The sequence below is a fragment of the Rhinichthys klamathensis genome, unplaced genomic scaffold (assembly GCF_029890125.1).
Source record: "Rhinichthys klamathensis goyatoka isolate OS25496 unplaced genomic scaffold, OSU_Roscu_1.1 h1tg000254l_1, whole genome shotgun sequence".
Lineage (NCBI taxonomy): Eukaryota > Metazoa > Chordata > Actinopteri > Cypriniformes > Leuciscidae > Rhinichthys > Rhinichthys klamathensis.
The window spans coordinates 4,243,198-4,263,714 of NW_026606776.1; the positions used below are offsets into that span (position 1 = coordinate 4,243,198).

The window sequence follows — 20,517 nt, forward strand, 5'->3', positions numbered from 1 at the left end:
GGTAATAAACACATAAAACTGCCCACTTCAACTAGCCCATAAAAAGGAGGTATGTACCTCTCCCCGCGTCCTCGGCTGATTGTAACCAGTTTGTCGATGCCGCCCGTCTGGGCGAGCGCACGGGCGTTCTCCATATTCCTGCTGGTGACCTCGTGCAGGGCACAACAGACCGCTGCCACCGTCTCATCCGACAGCAGGGAGGGCCCATTGCCAGGGAGACGGGTCACTAGGTCCCGCATGGCGTATTTTCCTTTCAAAGCAACCGAATTCAGCAAACATTTATTTTAGAAGATGCAATGCAGTTTTTAATGGCCACATAAATCCGACGTATAATAAAAACGGAATGTAAGGCATTGCACTGAGTTCATGGCAATAAGTTTGAGTGACTGACCAATGAGCTCCTTGTTCCTGGCGTCCAGAGCCATGTTACGTAGAGCAGTGGCCACAGAGCAGACCACCCTGTCATTATCCATTCTTAGTAGCTCCACCAGAATGGGCAAACCCTTCTCTTTACGTACGGCAGCACGGATGTAGGCCGCAAACTGAATGGTGAGAGAGAGCATAAAAGAATCTTAAAGGGGGGGTGAAACACTCAGTTTCACTCAATCTCATGTTAATCTTGAGTACCTATAGAGTAGTATTGCATCCTTCATATCTCCAAAAAGTCTTTAGTTTAAATATATTTATAAAAGAAAGATAGGCTGTACCGAGTCTTTCCGGAAAAACCCGAGCGGGTGGAGGCGTGCCGTGTGGGCGGAGCTAAATACTCACGACACGAGCGCGCGAAGCTTTTGCATTGAGAGCGTCTGGAAGCTGTGAGTGACATCCGAAAATAAACCATGGCTAACAATCAGATAGTTATCCCATGCAGAACAAGGATCTAAACAATACTAAGGGCTCGTTCATACAGAACGCGTTTTTTTAATTGCAGCGCAGCCGACCGAGCCCAGCGCTCTGATAACCCTACTCTCGCACGCACTAGGCTACAGATGCGCGCGCGCCCTTCCGGGAGAAGTCCCCTTAAGACCCGTATAAGGAAATTCCGGCCACTCTGACGTCACACACGCCCGTATTCGAAAAAACTTGTGACAAACCGGAAAGAGTATTTTTGGAACAGAATTACTCCATCAAACTTACAACTTCATTTTTGAAACTTTGTCCATGTTTAGTATGGGAATCCAACTCTTTAATAGTGTAAAAAACTCACTATGCATGAAACAGCATTTCACCCCCCCTTTAACATTTCAGAGAAGGTTATCACCTATCAGTGCGACCAGTAGTTGCATTAAAAGAAAAAGTAATGAAATCAAAACGTTTTTCTTAGTTCTGACTGAAAACTGCAAAAGGATGCTAAAAGGGGAAGCAAATGAAGAAAATTAAATACAACTGTTGCTGTATTAGAACCTTGAAGCTACATCTAGACATATAGTGTGTGTGGGTGTGCAGGACATATTCTTCATCCACCAACCAATTATAGACATTCATATAATTCAGCTCTATTCTGAGCACCGTGTCTGTATAATTCAGTTTATGGTATAGTGACCACAAGCAGCCTACCCTCCAGGTTCCAGCGGAAAGATTCTGCAGAGACCCAGCCGCCCCTTCCAGCGTGGCTGGGTTGGAGCTCTCTGCCAGCAGAGTGAGGTACGGCTTTACCACAGATGGATGCCACAGCATCTCTGCCCCCTTTGGACTTCCAGAAAATCCTGGAATAGGCCCCACACCATCCCACTGCATCATAGGATTTCACAAACACAAAGAGTGATAGGTTAGTTTCAGATTTGAAATAAAGCGTTAAATACAAAAGGGAGAAAAAAAACATTTGTAAACATAAAATTCCATTAACAGTATTTTAATTTATTAATTTATTTTATTGTAATTATGAATTACAATACCAAACATAATCATATAATGACAATCCATAACTTTCTCACTTTTTGACCAATGAACGTCCTGTTTCTAGTTGTTCATTATTACCAGATTTAAATTTAATTTAAATAATTACATTTATTTAAAATAATAATACATAATTTTGAAATAATAAAATTAAGCAATAATTTTATTTTATTAGGGATGCACCGAAAAAAATATTTTCTCATTCTTATTTCTTTTTTTTTGCATAACTGTATTAATATTAGACTTTTTAATGAAATTCAACAATGATACTGAATTAAAAAAATACAAACCAATAAAATAAAATACCCACACTTTTATTGAAAGTAACACTAAAATATGAAATATTATATATATATATATATATATATATTCTATGCAACAGAATCAGATTTAACAGATTTATTTTTTTACCAATTGTCCAAATAAAGTATAGTCCTACAAAGCTATTATTATCAGAGCATGTGAGCAGAGCGTAGCGGGGAGCGCATCAGTGAACGAGAGGGTAGCATCATTTTACCACAACATGTTACAGCACAGTAGGGCTATTGCAAACAGAAACAAGTATACTACTACTACATAGAAATGTATATAGTTATTTGAGCGGACTTTGTTTTTCCGATGAGCAAGAGCCTTACATAAGTGGAGCGTTCGCATGGGCCGCGAGCAATTGAGCATGTGCACAGAGCGTATTATTGAGCGGAGTGTCACACCATGCAGTAATAACGGCTAGAGCGAGAGTGAAATCTGGACGCTGAACACTGAGGGGCGGGGCAGCATATATCTTCGGCTGATATTTTCGGCCGTTTTTCTGTTTCGGACAAAAAACAAAAATGCCATTTTCCGCTGATAATTTTTTTCAGGGGTTAAAATTCCGGTGTTTCCCTATATTTTATAAATATTGCACTCACAATCTATGAATAATTTACCTACATATAAACATTTTATAGCTAATGAAAATGAGTTGTCCTGGGCTATGATTAGGTCCTAGAAATGTCCTAGGCTTTTCCATTACTTTTTAATATTTTATTAATTTCAATGAATTCCAGGGCTAGAAATCCCAATTTTAAAATGTACTAATGTTCTCAGGTTATAAATGACTGTGCTGAAAAACAATTCCTGTAAATGTACAGCTTTTGGTGCCTCATATGAAACATTGTGCAAAGCTATTTGCAAAGTGAATTTCCCTCCCCAACAACCCCTTATCATTTATTTTTTCTAAAGAGCACAGAAGCAGTTTTAAGCTTTAAAGAACATGGAATCCAAGCTTAGATTTTGTAGTGAGAGTTCACCTGCTGATCTTGCCAGGACCTCTTCTTCTTCTTCTTTCTGAGACCCCAGCAGCTGTAGTCGACCTGCTTACCGGAGCTGTCCGGACCCAGGAGCGTGTCCAGGTCCTGAGTTCCCATCAGCCGAGACGGAGGCATCTCCAACTCAAGACGGTATGACAGGTTCCTCAAAGTGCACACACAGTTTTCCACAATCTGAAAACACAGGAAAAAAGAAAAAGGGAAAGGAAAAGTATAGAAGTAAAGTCATTGGTCTGTGTTTAAGATACTTCATGGTAATATTTTGTAATTTTGGAGCTTGGCAGTCCCAATCCTCATTATATTAAAAAGTGTCTTGGATATTCTTAAAAAAAAAATCACCTTTTGTGTTCCATGTTTAAAAGAAAGTGAAAAGGGTTCAATTAAATTAGTAAATTAAATAAATAATAACAATAGCTGTTTATAATAATTATTATCAGTATTAATTAATAAATAAAAAGTAAAATAAAATGTAATAATATAATTAAAAAAACATTATCTTTTCCAGGCTTTTCCAGCAGATGGCATGCTATGACTAAGATTTTGTAAAGAAAGACCCGAAGCCGAACATCGCTGTGGTCCACCACTAGGGGCACTCAATACTATTTGGCCCTTAGAGGAGTGGCATGGAAAACATGTAACACCTTTTTATAAGCAACAAGAGCCTCTGCCAGTTCCCAGCTGTCATCGCATATACAGTCTGAAAATTAGTCAAATATCTGGCAAGAGTATATCAAACATGTTCCAAATAATAGCAACAATGCAATACAATGTTGTACATAAGAACTGGATGGTTTTAGATATATTCTGTACGCAATCAGAAGAATATCTCTAACCTTGCTGTCATAATCGGAGGTGTTTACACAGGTTTTGATTATATAGAGAAGGGAATCAATCAGCCCTTCACAGCAACGCATCTGCCTTCTGGCCTCTTCTCCAGCTGAGCTCAGGTTCCTGAGACACGCACACACACACACACACACACACACACACACACACACACACACACACACATCAGCATCATGTGGTCAACAATACAATGTTAATCTGATTCAGATGAATACAGTCCTTGTCACAAAGAAATGTAAACAGTGATCATCTCTGAGGTTGAAGAGTGATACTGCTACCACCAGGGATATGTAAAACTATATATTTTCCAAATCAACTAGTCAGCAGGTTATCTGAACCACTATTGATTAATTGATCTTAAAAGGAAGCCCTGTATAATTAGGCTGGTACACATGACCGGTCGTTTCTAAGGGGACATTTGCATGAGACTTACCTGAGGCATCCAGTGGTGTTCCTCAGCACCAAAGACGAGTGCAGTTTGAGTTTCTGGTCCTCTCGTTGAGGGGCCGCACCCCACCCGGAGTGAGGGATAATCACTGTGTTGGTAAGTGGGCCGAGAGCGTCCCGAGCGATCGTCATCTTCACAGAATCACATGACGAAAGGTTCCACAACACACCTGTCAAGACAAGACCCCAAAATGTAGTAGAATAACATCAAATGCAATGGTATAGTATTAAATGAGAACGACTAGGAGTGCCAATTAAATATAAAATGAAGGAATCTATTATACATTTATGAATTAAAAGATAATAAATACTAAATTACTTATTTAAACCCTCTGTGGGCACATAGAATTACCACTGGCTAGTAAATTTTTTAGTTTTCTTGTCAGACAAACACAAATCACAAATGTACTGTATGTATGTCGGTCAAATGTTCAGGCATATTTAAGATTTTTTTTTTACATCTCTTATGCTCACTATAGGGGCTTTCGCACTGGATAGTTCTAGGACCTAGCCACCAGGGTGGTTCCCCCGAGAACTAATGCTTCCCATAGGAACGTTTTCCTGGTTGCATTTGCATCGCCAGTAGGAACTCTGAAGTGACGTTAACCGCGCTTGTTGTTGTTGTGACTTTTTTTTACTGCGTTAAGAGCGCCTGAGCACACACACAGCACTTCATTAGTTTACGATCTGTTTAACAATCCTGTCAAATACGTTATTAGATAGAACTGTTATACATAGAAAGTATTTAAAATAACGGTTTTCTTTAATATATTTTCATGGCAAAGCTGAATTTTCAGCATCATTACTCCAGTCTTCAGTGTCACATGATCCTTTAGAAATCATAAAGACGTACATTATTTAAACGCCTATTATGAAATTTAGTCACATAAATTACTTGTAATGTAAAATAAAAATGATTATAAATTACTTTAAAGTAATTGTTTAATTTAATTAATGTTTAAAACATGTTTAAAAATGTTTTTTTGTGTGATTTATCAGACTTACCAATTTGAAGGGTGAAAAAAAGCCAATTACTTTTCTTAATCCTTTAGCCAAATGCTTAAAATCCATTTAGCGATCAAGTTAAAACATGCCATTGGACAGTTTACAGTAGACGTGGGAGCAGATTTTTTTTGTTATTGTTTATTTTAGGGTTTGCATTGAGAATTTTCTCCTTTATGAAAACTCCTTTATGTATAATAAGAAATTAAAAACACACTTGATCATTTAACATAGCTCATTAGAACAGTGAGAGACACATTCAGAGGAGTGCAGTAAAACTGTAAAAAGACAGTGGGAGTGCAACAAAAAATCCCGCGGATAGAGATCATTAACACAAAATAGTCTCTGTGGTTGCGAGTATGTGTGAAGAAGAGAGATTTGTTTTTGCTGAACAAACCTGCTGCCTCTGTTTGAGAAATGACAGTGAAAATAAACTCTATGCGTCTAGAAAACTGCTTGGGAGTGTAGAATTTTCCTGTATCTATCTAGCGATACTTAGGGTATCCAGCTTGGATAGAATGTGTGTGCGTGCAAGTTTGTGTCAGCTCAGCTTTTAATCAAATACTTTGTCCCTCCACATTAATCACAGCCATGAGTTCCATTGACTGTAATCTCTGATCTGAGCTTCACAGCTCAAACTGATATCACCACAGGAGCGAAAGAAAGCGAGTCAGGAAGAGTGAGACAGAGGAAGAGAGAGGGAGTGAAAGAGCAAAAGAAAGACTCTCTTATGTCAGTCAGTCATGTGACCCTACACACATACTCACTCACCGGTTACGAGCTCTCGCACTTCAGAGTCTGGAGTTTTTCTCAACACACGAACCAAAGCTGGGATTCCACCGGCATTCCTCACACACACTTTATTATCGTCGGTGGCTTTTCCGAACACGAGGTTCCGCAGAGCTCCGCAGGCGTTCCGCTGAACTTCCAGGGTTTTGTGGTCAAGCAGATCCACCAGGTGCCGGATTCCCCCCAGTCGACACACCTGGAAGCATACAGTAACAGTGTGCAAGTGCTTCTCTTTCTGCTAACTAGCTAAAAGTAGAAACATTTTTCAATAGCGTACTAGTCATTTAACTGCTATTTCAAAAAACTGTAGCTTTTCCAGTAATGACCAGTAATTTATTCAACATGAAATGTTAAAACCCTACATTTATCACATTGTTTGCACAAGCAGCTTTGTAGCCAAGCAGACATTTATTCTTTTGAATCATTAAATGAACTGTCATAATGCAATGATTCACTAAAATGAACCAATAATTCACTGGTTTGAGTTCATGCATAGTCCCTGTGAGCCATTTTACTTCTATATATATGATGCGTTTGCTCTATTGTCCTCCTAATCACTGACAACACTTGCTTTAGCAGATAAACACTACCCGTTTAAACGTTTGGGGTCGGTTTTGTTTGTGAAAGTAGTGCCTTATGCTCACCAAGGCTTCATTTATTTGATTAAAAATACAGTAAAACAGTAATATTGTGAAATATTGCTACAATTTAAAATAACCATTTTCTATTTATATATTTAAAATGTAATTTATTCATGTGATGGAAAAAGTGAATTTTCAGCATCATCACTCCAGTCTTCAGTGTCACATGATCCTTCAGAGATCATTATAATATGCTGATTTGGTGTTCAAGAAACATTTATTGTTATTACAGTTGACAACAGTTGTGCTTGCTTAATATTTTTGTGGAAACTGTGATACATTTATTTCAGGGGTTTTTTTTTATAGAAAGTTCAAAGAACAGCATGTATTTGAAATCAATATAAATGTTTCTTCTGTCACTGTGATCAAATTAATGTGCTTAGAAAAAGACCCCGAACTTTTGAACAGTAGTGGACATTTAAAATCTGCAGTTATTATAAATAATGATGCCTCATCCTGCACTACACAGATTTTTGTCAAAATAAATGTGCATAAAGCAACTAAATAATGCTTTATTAAGTGCAGTGTGTGTGTGTGTGTGTGTGTGTCCATACCTCTGCCTTTATGCGGTTATCTCCATAGCAGAGGTGCTGTATGTACGCTGCAGCATTGGCCTGGACAGAAGGGAAATGATGCTGCAGCATCCGGATCACCTCTGGCAGCTCGGGGTCTCTCCAGGCAAACTCCCTAACACCCCCCACAGGCATACAGAATACAGATGTCAACACACATACAAATATGAAAAATATCCCACATTGACAAATTCATGTATGCAGATTTAAATAAAATAATCCAATCTTTTCACTCAAAATATAGTGTTTACATGTTAGCATCAGGGCAAACAACTAGATACATCAAATCGGTCCAGCTTCTATTTTTCCCCAATCACATTTGTCATTAAAATATGCACTTCAAATGTGAATGAACACTCAGATGATCTGGTTTACATTTACTGTCAAATTCACGTTCTGTCTGCAAACTAAACATGCATAGAAATATGATTACAAAGAAACAACAAATATGCAAGTTACCGTAGAATAATGCGGAAGACATGCTAAGTTTCATTTACAAGTAAATTCGGTAACGCTTCCTTTTACAGTCCTGTTACCCATGTACTTACTATGTACTTATTATAGTAATTATAATTACTGGGTAATAACTAGGTACTAACCCTGAACCTACCCCTAACCCATGTACTTACCTTATATTAGACAGTACTTTCTAGGTAAGTACACTAAGTACACGTAAGTACCGTACTGTAAAATGAAGCGTTACCGTAAATTCTTCATGTTTTAAATGTCAATGATTTCAAAGCTGGTCCTAAATCTTTTCTTGAAGCACTCTGCAACGTTTGTTGACTCGATTCGGCTTTTCACCTTGGATCTTTGTGAGCACTGTCTATGGAAGGCGAGCGTGTGACGGCGTTGTCGACGGCAGCTGCGTGTCTGTTGTAGTTCGAGTCGGCTTGGCGGTAATGGGCGGGGTGATAGGTGTCAGAGTGCATTGCCATGGAGCCCATTGAGAATAACCCTCGCTGGTACCTCAGAGTGCTACACTGACTAGTGGTCCTTTGTAAAGTACCAAACCCTGAGTGAGAGAGTTCGCAATACAGACACTGTTAAGATTAACACTGGAAACGTCAGACCTCATTCACTGAGTTTGCAAAGACAGCAGTGGTGCGTGTCGGACATTCGGCACATACCTGTATTGTTTCTGGACATAGCGCTCTGGGAGCCGTGCGTGGGGCTCTGGTACAGAGGGTTCTGGAAGGTTCTGTCCTCATATATTGGTGTGACGTGGCAGTCAGGGGAGCGGGCTTCCTGGCCTAACTGGCTGTTCTGACTATAAGAGGTTTGCAAGCCTAGATGAAGATTAGAGAATCACAGTCGGTCAATGTCATGAGTTTATACATTAATAAACAACTGACAAACCCACTCTTTTGATTAGTGCATCCAATCTATACAATATTTCTCAAAAAGATTATACTCAACTGAAAAAATCAGCTTACAATACAATCATAAAAATAAAGGTTCCAAAAGAGAGTTTTTGCAGTGATGACATGTAAGAACTGTTCACTAAAAGGTTATTTGGGGACGCCAAAATGGTTCTTCTATCTAAGTCATCAAATGGTCTTAATGAAAATTGTGGCATTCACCCTTTTCTTTAATATTTTATAATGGCTGTATTAATTTTTTTTGTGATATTCTGCTAGGGTGCAGGATTGTCATAATTTGTTGCAGTATGATGTTCATTGTTAGATTTGGTTGTTCTAGTTATTTGATGTTGTCATGTTTGTTTTTTGCTTTTTTGTAATATGCATCTAAACATGTATATACTGTATGCTTGACTTGTAGAATTTATTTTAATCATGTGATGTAATACCCTGATGTATATAAGGGCCTACTTGTGAATGGTTTGATTGTCTGTTGAATATGGCTAAAAACATCACTTTTGGTGAGAACATGCAAATTATGAATCTACTTATGGAGCTGTGGTGTGCCAACCTTTTCAGCGAACAGTTCTTAAAAGAACAACTTTTTTTCTTAGTGTGAAGAATCTTTTAATAATCTAAAGAACCTTTTGTGCAGTGGAAAGGTTCCATGGATGTTGAATGGTTCTCCATGGAACCAAAGATGCCCATAAAGAACCTTTATTTTTGCAGCATGAATTTCCATCCAGGATGGTTTGTGCAGATTAGGTGCTAGTCTAACTGATTAAATTGTTGTTCATCAGCAAAGTCAGTCTGTACAACCAGATATGGAAGAAATGAGTTGTGCTTAACTAGGGGAATGAAGTCTTCAACTGGACTGGAGATGCAAGTTGTATTCTATAAACAGTTTGGTTTAATTAACCACTCCACTGGACTTTCACACCTTTAGATGTATCTGTGAGAGATAATGACCTTGATCAAGTACGAGGCGTATTCAGCCGCAAACAGTTTTTATACTGAAAGAAAGGCAGCACTATGTAGGGTTGCTGTTGGTGACATGAATGTCAGTTTGCCTGACACAATCAGAGATACGCATACAATTAATTGTGCAATTTAGACAAATTAGCCAAAGGTCTCTCCCACACATAATTTCATGGCAAACAGGATACAATAGATTTGCTCATGAACGCCTACCCAAAATTGCATACCCAATTACCCAACTCTTGGAGAATAATTACTGAAACTACTGACAAACCCAAATGCTTAAACTGACATTGTAGAGTGTGCTCATTAGAGTACAAGTGTTTTAAGAGCTGTAGGGCATGTATTCCCATGCAACCTTGTGAGACTGACATTCAAAACCAGAAGTTTCAATTGCAAACATCTGACCCACAACCTAAGCAGACAAACTTCGATCCCTGCCTTCAAACTATCAGCTGGAACAGACATTCCAGTCAGTATCGATAGGCATATTTGGCAATTGCGAGTTTATCACATTAGCTGATAACCACGGTCACTTGGTCTACAGTGTCAGTGCCTTCTTCTGTCAGTACCAAAATGTAGAATTAGCTATGGCTGGGTAAAAATCTTGATTTTTCGGATTAATCGTGATATTCATTTGAAACTTTCACTGTAGGCACTGCGTAAAAATGTTTTTAGTTCTGCCAAATCTGAATCTTCAGCGCCACGGCAAAGAATGAGTGTGAAAGTGAGTTTGCAGTCTGTATTGAATGTGATGCAATAAAAGTACAGTCTATTGTGAATCAATGTCTAGAAAGAACTTTTCAGGCTGCATGCAAAAACAATGTAACCAGTGTAAAGAAATGACTCATTAAGAATCAGTTCTTTTAGTGAAACAAAAACATACAGCATGACCAGTGTAGCCTGATTTCTGAAACAAATCACTCTTTTAAGCCAGTTCTTTTCATGAATTTCTAAAAGACAAGTTACCAATTTGAATCAGTCTGAAAGACTGCAATGATGTATAATTTACAGCTCTTGGGGAGAGAAAATGTATTTTATATGTAAGCAAATTGGGCAATATACTAAATTAATAAGAATCCAAATGAATCTGAAGAGCCTGTGAATCAGAATCTTGATACCATGGTAAAGAATGATTACCATATGCAAATACTATAAAATGCACATAGTACTCCAAGGAGCTTAAAAGAATACAGTACCATGGTACTGAGCTTCATGTCCAAAAGAATAAGGAAATATCCCTATTCGGCCTTTATACAGTGACTGAATTTTGAGTCAATGTTACATTAACATAGAAATGCCTCAATTGGGCTCTCACACGTCAATCAGACTGGCAATATCATAAGCAAACTGTGAAGCGAACAAAGCTCCACAGCTCGCTGGCTTAGAACAGCCATGTAGAATTCAGTGAGTTTGTCTTTCATAAATTTCTAATCACTTCATACATCTCCAAATTCAACAATAGTTTATTCTGAAAAGGGCTTGGAGTTAAAAGCTTAGTTTTCAAAGGTTTTACATCATGCATGTATCTACAGAGAAATACGGCCTAAATGGGGCAGTGGGGCTCATCAGAGGAAGTATCCCAGAGTCAGAATGTGAGATTATCATGAGAGTAATCCTACAAGACACTAGAGCGCACAAGCATAAGCATAAAGACATGTGCACGCACGCACGCACACAAGTCAATATCCATGCAGCTCCAGTTTCATGTGGATGTTTATTGCAAATGGAACTGAGACTGTAATACGATTTTGAAACAATATACTTTACAGGCCCTATATTAATGCATCTCAGCACTTTTGATTCACAAACGTATATATGCACGCACAGCATCTTGTAATCAGAGGGTTATGATCATTCGGGTAGGAGCAATTACTTTAATATTTTTTTGCACTTTTATGAGAACCAATTTGTGTCAATCTCGCTGTGGCGCCCACCTAGATCATCACCACGTACAGAGTCTTCTTTTGATCCGTTTATGTCGAGAGATGTGTTACGTTTTCTTCCTGTGGCTCTTGTAGTTTTAAGAGACAGTATGAGTCATAGATTAAACCGAAAAATGCTTAATTCACATTTTAATAAAAATGCTTAGTTATTCACATTTCTCTCCATGTTTTGAAAATTCACCTCATGAGGGGATATTCAGGAAAGAAATACCTTCTTAAGCCACGGAAGATTTTATAATCCAAACCAAACACGCATACAAACACAGATAAGTGACAGCATTACTAATCCTTGTATAATATAATGCATATACAACGCTAAGAAAGTTTGACACATATCAAATCTGTGTCCTTAAATCCGTAACTTTTCAAGAGTGCTGTAGAAATTGTGTTTGAAAGAGTTCTGGCTTAGTCAGGATGGAGGAGAAAATCGTTTTATGGATTTAAACTTTATAGAATAAAGTTTTGATTTAGAAAATCACTGGTTGCTGTTAAACGTACTGTTTATAAGTTTGGGATCATTACAATTTTTGAAAGACGTCTCTTATGGTCAACTCTGCATTTATTTTAAAAATACAGTAACATTGTGAAATGTAATTTATTCCTGTGATGTAATTGAATCCCAGTTGATACGCTGCTGAAGAAACATTTCTTATTAGTATTACAGTTGAAAGAAAATACTGCTTATGATGCATTTTGTTTGATGAATTGACAGTTCAAAAGAACAGCATTATTTGAAATGGAATTTTTTTGCAACAAAGTAAAAGTCTTTACTGTCACTTTCGATCAAATGAATGCATCCTTGCTGAATTAAAGTATTAATTTATTTACAAAACAACTTATCCCCAAAACTTTAAGAGGTAGTGTACTTTAGAACAACTCCTAACCTTAACAATAATAATGTGTAACCTACCTGTAAGGCTATCCGGTCTTGAAAGAACCATCCTCTCAAAGATGTCATAGGCCCGAGACCCAAAAGAAGAGTGAGTGCTTTCATATGCACGTGTGTCATGCTTCCCCAGGGTCCCGTACTGCTGAGGCTGAGCTGTCATACCGGCCCGCAGGAGAGTTGGAGACCCAGACTCTGACCCCGTCCCGTTTCCATGGCGTCCCAAGTAGCTGGAGTGTACTGGTTCAGGGGCGTGGCTGGAGGTAGGAGGCAAGGTGGTGCCGGGAAATATGCTAGGTAGAGGACGAGGCTCTGAGACTATGGGCGAGCCATAAGGGCTTCCAAGAGAAGCACGCAGAGGCTGGCGGGACGCAGGCGGGGACGGGGTGTAGAGTGGGGACGGAGCGCGAGAGGGGACGGAACTGACTCGTCTCATGACACGCCCACTGCCGCCCACCTGAAAAACATATTACAGACAGACACTATAACCATCAAACATACACACTACACTATTAAAGGTGCTCTAAGCGATGTCGGGTGACGTCACTTCTTGTTGACGTTTAAAGTATTTTCAAACAAAACGGAGGCTAGATAGACCCTCCCTCCTCCTCATCCGCGCACTAACCCCACCCCCAAGTCCTTCTTGACGGTAATTGGCTGGAACAGTTTGTTATGTTTCGTGGAGCTGGTTGCTGCAGTTTGTTTTTGTTGCCATTTGTGGAGCCTGGTTTGTCTGCAGAGCAAGGGCGTAGATTTGGTTTGAACATTGGGGGGGTTGAAGTTTGGGTATGCCTCCTGATATTGTGATCATGGTATAAATAATGGGGGGGTCGTAATGCATAGATTTAAATATTGGGGGGGTTATATCCCCCCCACAAATTACGCCCCTGCTGCAGAGACCACGCTTTTTTACAGTGTGTTCAGGAGACAGGCAGTTAGCGGATAGTAAGATGTTTGCTGTATGTGACAAAAAATGTTTTGGCCTAAAAAACGTGTGAAATCGCTTAGAGCACCTTTAATACGATTACATTCAAAAACATTCAATTCTTAACAATACTATAAGGTGAATGATAAATCAGGCATGTGATCAGCTAGTTAATAATACACTATAAAACACAATATTCTATACTAAATGGCTGTCTTAAATGCTTTGCTTTCAAAAAGTTTATACCATAGAGCTTTTATCTTGGCAACAAACAACAGGAAGTTCTTAAAGCTTCTCTTTTGTTGATAATACATGATTATCATTACAAATCTGAGGAGATGTTTGGCGTATGTTGCGTTTTCAAAAGCACGTTATAAACGAGATGAACTCACAGCAGAGATGGGCTTCGTGTGGAGCAGCATATACTGCGACCCGAGCCGCTCCGAAAACACCGGAAACATGCAGACACACCGCAGGGCACCGCGCTTCACTCTGAAACATGCTAACTATTATCTATCTCGATAAACCACAACCTTTGCCATTTCATAATCGCCTCGAAACACTAGCCAACTTGAATTTACTAGCATTTGCCGCTTGGCGAGAGTTAGTTTTGGATCCTTTCTGAAATGCATCCTGTCCCGCATACAGCGGCCCCTAGATGGCGTCGGTAACTCAAACAGTGTTGTCGGAAACATTCCGTGAATGAAAGGTATTTGAAAACGCAGCATTTTGCAGCGTTTAGTTTGTTTAAGGCTATTTCGCGATTCACGTGCGTCATACTTCTCAAGTCGAAAAACGCGGAAGTCCGTTTAGATATGGAAAACTTCCATCCCTGTTTAAAATATCGTTCAGAACCAATGACATTCGAAAAAGCGAAAATAGCATGCAAAGTTAGATTAAGCAAGTTATTTGTGTGTTTATACCTGTGCTGAGGCCTGTCCTTCAGCCCTAGAGCTCATGGCAAAGGTGGGGCTTCCACTGGGGGCGGAGCTTGTCGACTGGGACCTCCCTTCTGATCGCCTGGGCGTCACTGTGTTACTATAGTAACCACTCACCTCCTGATATCCACTATCCGAATACGAATTCATTTGAGTCGAGCTGCGTGAGTTTGCAGCAGACCCTGAGCAAAGGACACAGCCAGAAAAAAAGAAAAAAGCAAACCAGAAAAATACTGAGATAGATAAAAGATGTTCTGTTCAGAAATGGTGAAACCTTTGTAGTTGAACTAAATAGGTTAAATACGACTTAAGTTCTATTAATAGAATCTGTGGCCTGTTGTCGATTACCACAGGATATAATGACGACTCGTCCCTCACTTTGTAAAAGTGAATGAGAAACATACTTTGGTACTAAGGCAATACTACAATTAAACATACAGATATCAGTTTTACTAAAGTATCGGTAATTTGTGCACTTGATCGTTCTTAAGCAGTTGCATTATGTAAACAGTTATGTCTCATGTTAATTTAAACAGACAGAACAAAATCATGATGATTTGCTGTGCCTTAAAGTTACTAAAAGTACTTTGGCTTTCTTAAGCATTGCTGTTCTTCGTGTACAGATACCACAATGGTGTTAGAAGCTGCACTGCCATCTAACGACGTGGTTCAGCACGATCTATACGTTTTTTTATGCTCCAAGCTTAATATTATGTAAATTACACGTATACGTGTAATTTTTAAAAGCAGTATACACAATAATTAATTCCCTTACCTGTCTAAAAAAATTAATCTTTCCATCTTGCGTGCGCTGCTGTTTACGCTCGTTTTTTGTCTTTGTCAGTCTTCTTCAGTCGTATAACTTAGATAAGTTGCCGATTCTCCTGTTGCACTGTAATAAGCGTGTTCCATTGTTTAATTTTCGCTTTCGTGTCACCTAACAACTCTACTAGTGTATTTTTGGTATTTTTACAGTCTATGGTATCCACAGACAGAGGCGACAATGAGCGTGAGGGTTCTCTCCGAGACTTCGACGTTTACTGAAAAACACCGCGAATCACGTCATTTCAACATGGCAAAATCGACAGGGTCGACCCGCACCATGTATGAATAAAACACCTTTTATATAAAGTTATTATGAGTAGTCTTCATTCATGTGAGTGTACATCATTTGGATGGCTTTTCAAAAAAACACAACACATTTTGTAATGTGTATAACATTTAAAATTAGCACCAAACTACTTAATGCACCTTTAAAATTAATCAAACATTAATATTACTGCTTATTTGAACTTTAAAACTTAATGTTTAGTCAAATAAGTATTTGAGAATATTGAAAAGTAATGTTTACCCAATTGCAAAATAATTGAAAGCTGCAGGCCATTGTTTTAATTCAATTTGTTAATATTGATATTCACGTTTAATTATTTCAATAAACAAGAACACATTAGTTTTTGAAGTATTAGTGAGAGTTGTTAATTTTCACTTGAAAGCTCTAATGTGTACAGTAATGGTCTTAAAGTAGAAGCCTACCAGGTTAGCTGGCCGTGCCAAAAATCTCATTATGTTAAGAATAACCATAACACTTGAACATTAGAAGCGTTTCCTGGCCAAACAGCAGCCATACCATGGTGGTGCAATGATACCATGCAACTGGATGTAATAGTATTTACACAGTACTCTAGTCCAAAGTATCTAAAAGAATGCCACGGTACTACCATGCTGTGCCCCTTTCAACCAGCTAAAAAAAGTAAACCTGGCTACCTTTGCTTGACATACTGTATGAACCTTAATAATAAGACTTTTTGCATGGAGCAATAACTAAACATCAACATCAGTATTCCATCAGAAACACATAACCAGACTTTCATCCAATCCGCCTCAAATCCGCCTCAAAAGGGTAATTAGCTTACTAAATGCGAGTGCATCCCAGCTAGGTTTCCAAACACTTTTGACTTTTAGTAAGCATAAGAATAATATGAAGTGTTTCTCAAGTAGCAAATCAGCATATTAGAAGGATTTCTGAAGGACGTGACACTGAAGACTGGCGTAATGATGCTGCTGAAAATTCAGCTTTGTCCTCACAGGAATAGCTAAAATGTTAAAATGTATTAAAACAGAAAGCAGTTATTTAAAATTAAAGTGTTTTACAATATTTTTTGCTGTACTTTTGATCAAATAAATGCAGCATTGGTGAGCTTACAAGACTTCTTTCAAAAACATAAAAATATCGTAATAATCTTACTTTCTAACAGTAGTGAATAATTGTGAGACAACACTGGCTGCATCATATAGTAGGCGAAAACAGTATGTGACAAATGAAGTATGTCTGAATTCACAGTACTCCTAAAAGAGTAGGCAAAAAGAGGCAAAAAGTACCCGGATTACCTACTACTTCCAGCGAGATTCTGAAGTGTGCATATCATGGACACTTTACTATCCCATGAGGCAACTGGGATTAGTGAATGGAGGTAGAGTGTAGAACATACTTTTTTATCAGTCGTGAAGTAATTATTCAAAATAAGTACCTACTCCAGGGAGTATGTGATTTCGGACGTAGCCACTGTTATCTGTGGTAATCAACAGCAGGCCACAGATGCTGCCCATAGATCTTTAGTTATATTTAACTTGGAATATTCCATTAAAGCATCAGTATAAGTATGAATTGTTAACATAGAGGTAGCAAAAAGCAATATGGAGTGTGAATAAACAGACCCTCACTTTCACGCAGAGAAATCTGTTCCAATTCAGGGGAGTAAAGTGGCCCCTGTCCTCTGACCCCAAATGTGGGCGAGGTGCAACCATCCGATGGCTTGGACACACCTGCACCTGAGGATTCTGGTTACCAAAGGGTTAACACACTGTGAGCAGGTTTTATCAAGAGACAGTTACCTAGACATAATTAGAGGGAGCATTAACCTCAAATGTTCCATCATATACCCAATTTTAAAGAACTGACAGATTATTTAAAATGCTTTCAGTCATTTTGACAGATTAAAAATAAGGTGTCTTATCTATTGTGTTTCCCTACTTGAAAATCATTCTCACAGTAAGGGACGATAATGGGAATTAGAACTAAAGAAAAAGGTAGGAAGGTATAAGCTGCTCTGTGATAATAGACCATGAGAGACGTGAGTGAGGATTTAGGGACGGAAAGAGATTCCAAGTGTAGTTCGGTGGAATAATTCATGGGATGTGGCTCATTATATTGGGTGACCAGATCACAAGACCTCAGTGTCTGTTGTCTTTTTCAGAGCAGAATAAAAAAGAAAAAGTCCAGAAACAACAACAACAACACAGTAAAACTAAAAGAGCTCTTGCCACAGTTTTTGTGAATAAAAATACCAAGGATTACAATGTTATACTGAGCAATGATGTTAAAGTTGACTTTTTAAATGAAATGTTTTGGTGACTGAAGTAATAAATAAATCATCCATGACTTTAGTTATATTATTTATAGTAATGGAGCATGACTTTGCTATACTGATAAGTTGTAGTGCAACTTTAGGAGACTGTAACTAAAGCAAGAACATAATACCCTGTGCTATAAGAGAAAAGAGAATTTAGGCAGGTTCAATCCACCAAATGTAGTGGTGCTTTAGAGTACAAAAATCATTCAGCTCAACCATCTAATGGTCAGTGTTCCAAGCTGGACTATGGGGTGTGTGTTGTACGTATGTGACCACAGTGCTGTCTAAAATGTCAGAATTATGCTTCGTATTTACAACAGGTGACAAAGGGAAATAGCAAGCAGGAAGAGAAATAGACAAAAATACCTGCAGATCTCCACAGAAGAGACTTCTCAGAGGAGCTGAAAAAAATGAAGACATGAGAAAAGATGAAATGAGAGGAGAACAAAGACACAACAGTGCACAACGCATCCGAGGCATTTTATGAAATGAGTGCTTTTTCAGTTTATTGTAAAATAAGATTAAAAACAGACCGATATTGTGTTAATAAATTGTGCCATCTCAAGCATTATTTTAATATATGTATATTTATGCCTTCAGAAAAGTAAGTGTTGACAACCCGCCCCATACATAAATAAACACTTTTTTATAGAAAACTATTATGAGTAGTCTTCATCTCATGTGATTGTACACCAAAGTGCAATGATAAATGGAGCTATTGTCCCTTAAAAGAAAGAAACGATTCCTAAAACCTCCTTTGTAGGTTTGTAACAAATTTGCATAATGCCAACCTATGGTCTTCATTGGCTGCCCGTGATCAACTTCTACTGTAGTTGTAGCTGAGGCCTGGAAGAGTTTGGTTCGAGTTGTCAACATATCAAGAAGACGCTGTTTTCTGCGCTGTGAAAGCAATTCCACTTTGCATGCACTTGGCTGAGGACTCTGGCTCGATACTGTACTTTACTGATACAGTAAAACCAATCACAACAGACTGGGCCAATGAGAGCAGAGCAGGCTCTCGGAAAGGAGGGGTATAAGAAAAGAGAAAAGAGGTGATGCTGCAATGTAAAGTATATTATGAGAAAATGAAAGTGTTTTTGGGCTTGGATGTATATAAACCTATTCCAGGAGACCTCCAAAACAAAATCAGTAACCTTTCAAATAAAATAATAGGGGCACTTTAAAAAACAAGAAACATGATGGTAACAGGGTTGACACAAACCAGGGGACACAGCCTCCCTTTTAAATAATAATACATTGAACTAAAATATACAAATGTACATTTTATAGATACTATAAGATACTAAAGACAATAAACTAGCTTTTATTTTCATGCATAAGGTATTTGGCCAAAAAGGCATCCTCATGGCAAAAAAACGGAACATTATATATTTAATAAATGCTGTTGTTTTGTTGGTCTGTTATTCTGTTGGCATTAGCTATTTATATTTCTAGTTATTTTTCACGCATATGTTTATGAGAAACACAAATGGCATCCGTTTTGTGGAATGACCCATCTCATCTTCCAATAAGTCAATGAAAAGCAAAAAGATACGCTCAATTTGCTTGCCATTAGGAAACCATTACCCGTGAACATCAATCACATTGTTAGTCTACTGACTGTCACGTTCATCTCTCTGACACAAATTTTTAAATCCTGTCCAGTTAATCACAAGAAATTAACACACTTGTGCATTTGTAGGAACTGAGGGAGAATGGCAAGAATTAGGACATTTGAACTTCAGGTTGAATAAACATCAGAATGTAGACACCACTGTCCTAAAACAGCAGACAAGTGTCTGCTAATGCCTGCCAAAATGTGTAACTGTCTGCAAAGGAGAGGTCAAAGAACACCGGTCATCAGGGTACAGTGACAGCTGAAGGGGGACGGCAGGAATGCCACGTAGAGAAAGGTTAAAGGTAATGGGTTGCATGGGAGCAAGAGTGCACACATGGACCCTCTTCAAGCAAAAGGAAAAAATGTCCTGTATACTGCGGCAAAACAGCACAAGCCATCTGAAAAAACAGAACAGACACTCCTTCAAACACGAGGAGAACAAACAAGGCAGCTGACATGTGCTTACACACATACAGACACAAAGAGTTCAATGTGGCAAAGCAAGGGATGAGGAAGAACTGTACTGCTGTTTAACCAGATTGTAAAGAAATCTTCCTGAAGTTATGGCGGAAGCAAACATCTCTGATTTATCAGGAACACTCTTTCCATGACATTCATTAAATGAGAAACTTTCACAATAGCCCTAAAGCTTGAATGTGTTTATGGTAAATTGACAAACACCCACTTGCCATAAAAGTAATTATTCAGTGGGGAAAGAGAGATGACAGTTTATGCATCACTGCACACTTGTCCTTCATACCGTCACACATCATGAGAAATACAGAACAGTGAATGCTGCGTTTCTGTACAGTATGTACAGACGACATATACTGTACAGTTTAATGTGTTTTTCACGTGTCAACAGGGGCGTAGGAGTGATCCATAAAGTGTGGGGTGGAGTGGGGGAGGTTAAATGCGTGGTTGCCACGGATACACTCATATGAGATAAGTTTGA

General features: G+C 38.5%; 1 protein-coding gene across 2 annotated transcripts in view; it reads right to left on the reverse strand.

The window, feature by feature from the left end:
• The window catches only part of pkp4 (plakophilin 4), a 41,262-nt gene that overhangs the window by 9,010 nt on the left and 11,735 nt on the right, over positions 1-20,517 (reverse strand). Inside the window, exons 4-17 of one of the 2 annotated variants that reach the window (XM_056266795.1) lie at positions 18,311-18,345; positions 17,256-17,372; positions 14,520-14,716; positions 12,696-13,128; positions 8,631-8,789; positions 8,305-8,515; positions 7,483-7,615; positions 6,270-6,483; positions 4,483-4,666; positions 4,037-4,154; positions 3,186-3,377; positions 1,558-1,731; positions 392-542; positions 58-250 (exon numbers count right to left, since the gene is read on the reverse strand). In XM_056266795.1, coding sequence (XP_056122770.1) covers positions 58-250; positions 392-542; positions 1,558-1,731; positions 3,186-3,377; positions 4,037-4,154; positions 4,483-4,666; positions 6,270-6,483; positions 7,483-7,615; positions 8,305-8,515; positions 8,631-8,789; positions 12,696-13,128; positions 14,520-14,716; positions 17,256-17,372; positions 18,311-18,345 — 2,511 coding nt within the window. Of the gene's footprint in view, positions 1-57; positions 251-391; positions 543-1,557; positions 1,732-3,185; positions 3,378-4,036; positions 4,155-4,482; positions 4,667-6,269; positions 6,484-7,482; positions 7,616-8,304; positions 8,516-8,630; positions 8,790-12,695; positions 13,129-13,988; positions 14,264-14,519; positions 14,717-17,255; positions 17,373-18,310; positions 18,346-20,517 lie in introns of those variants that run through there. The other variant, XM_056266796.1, reaches the window with a different exon arrangement.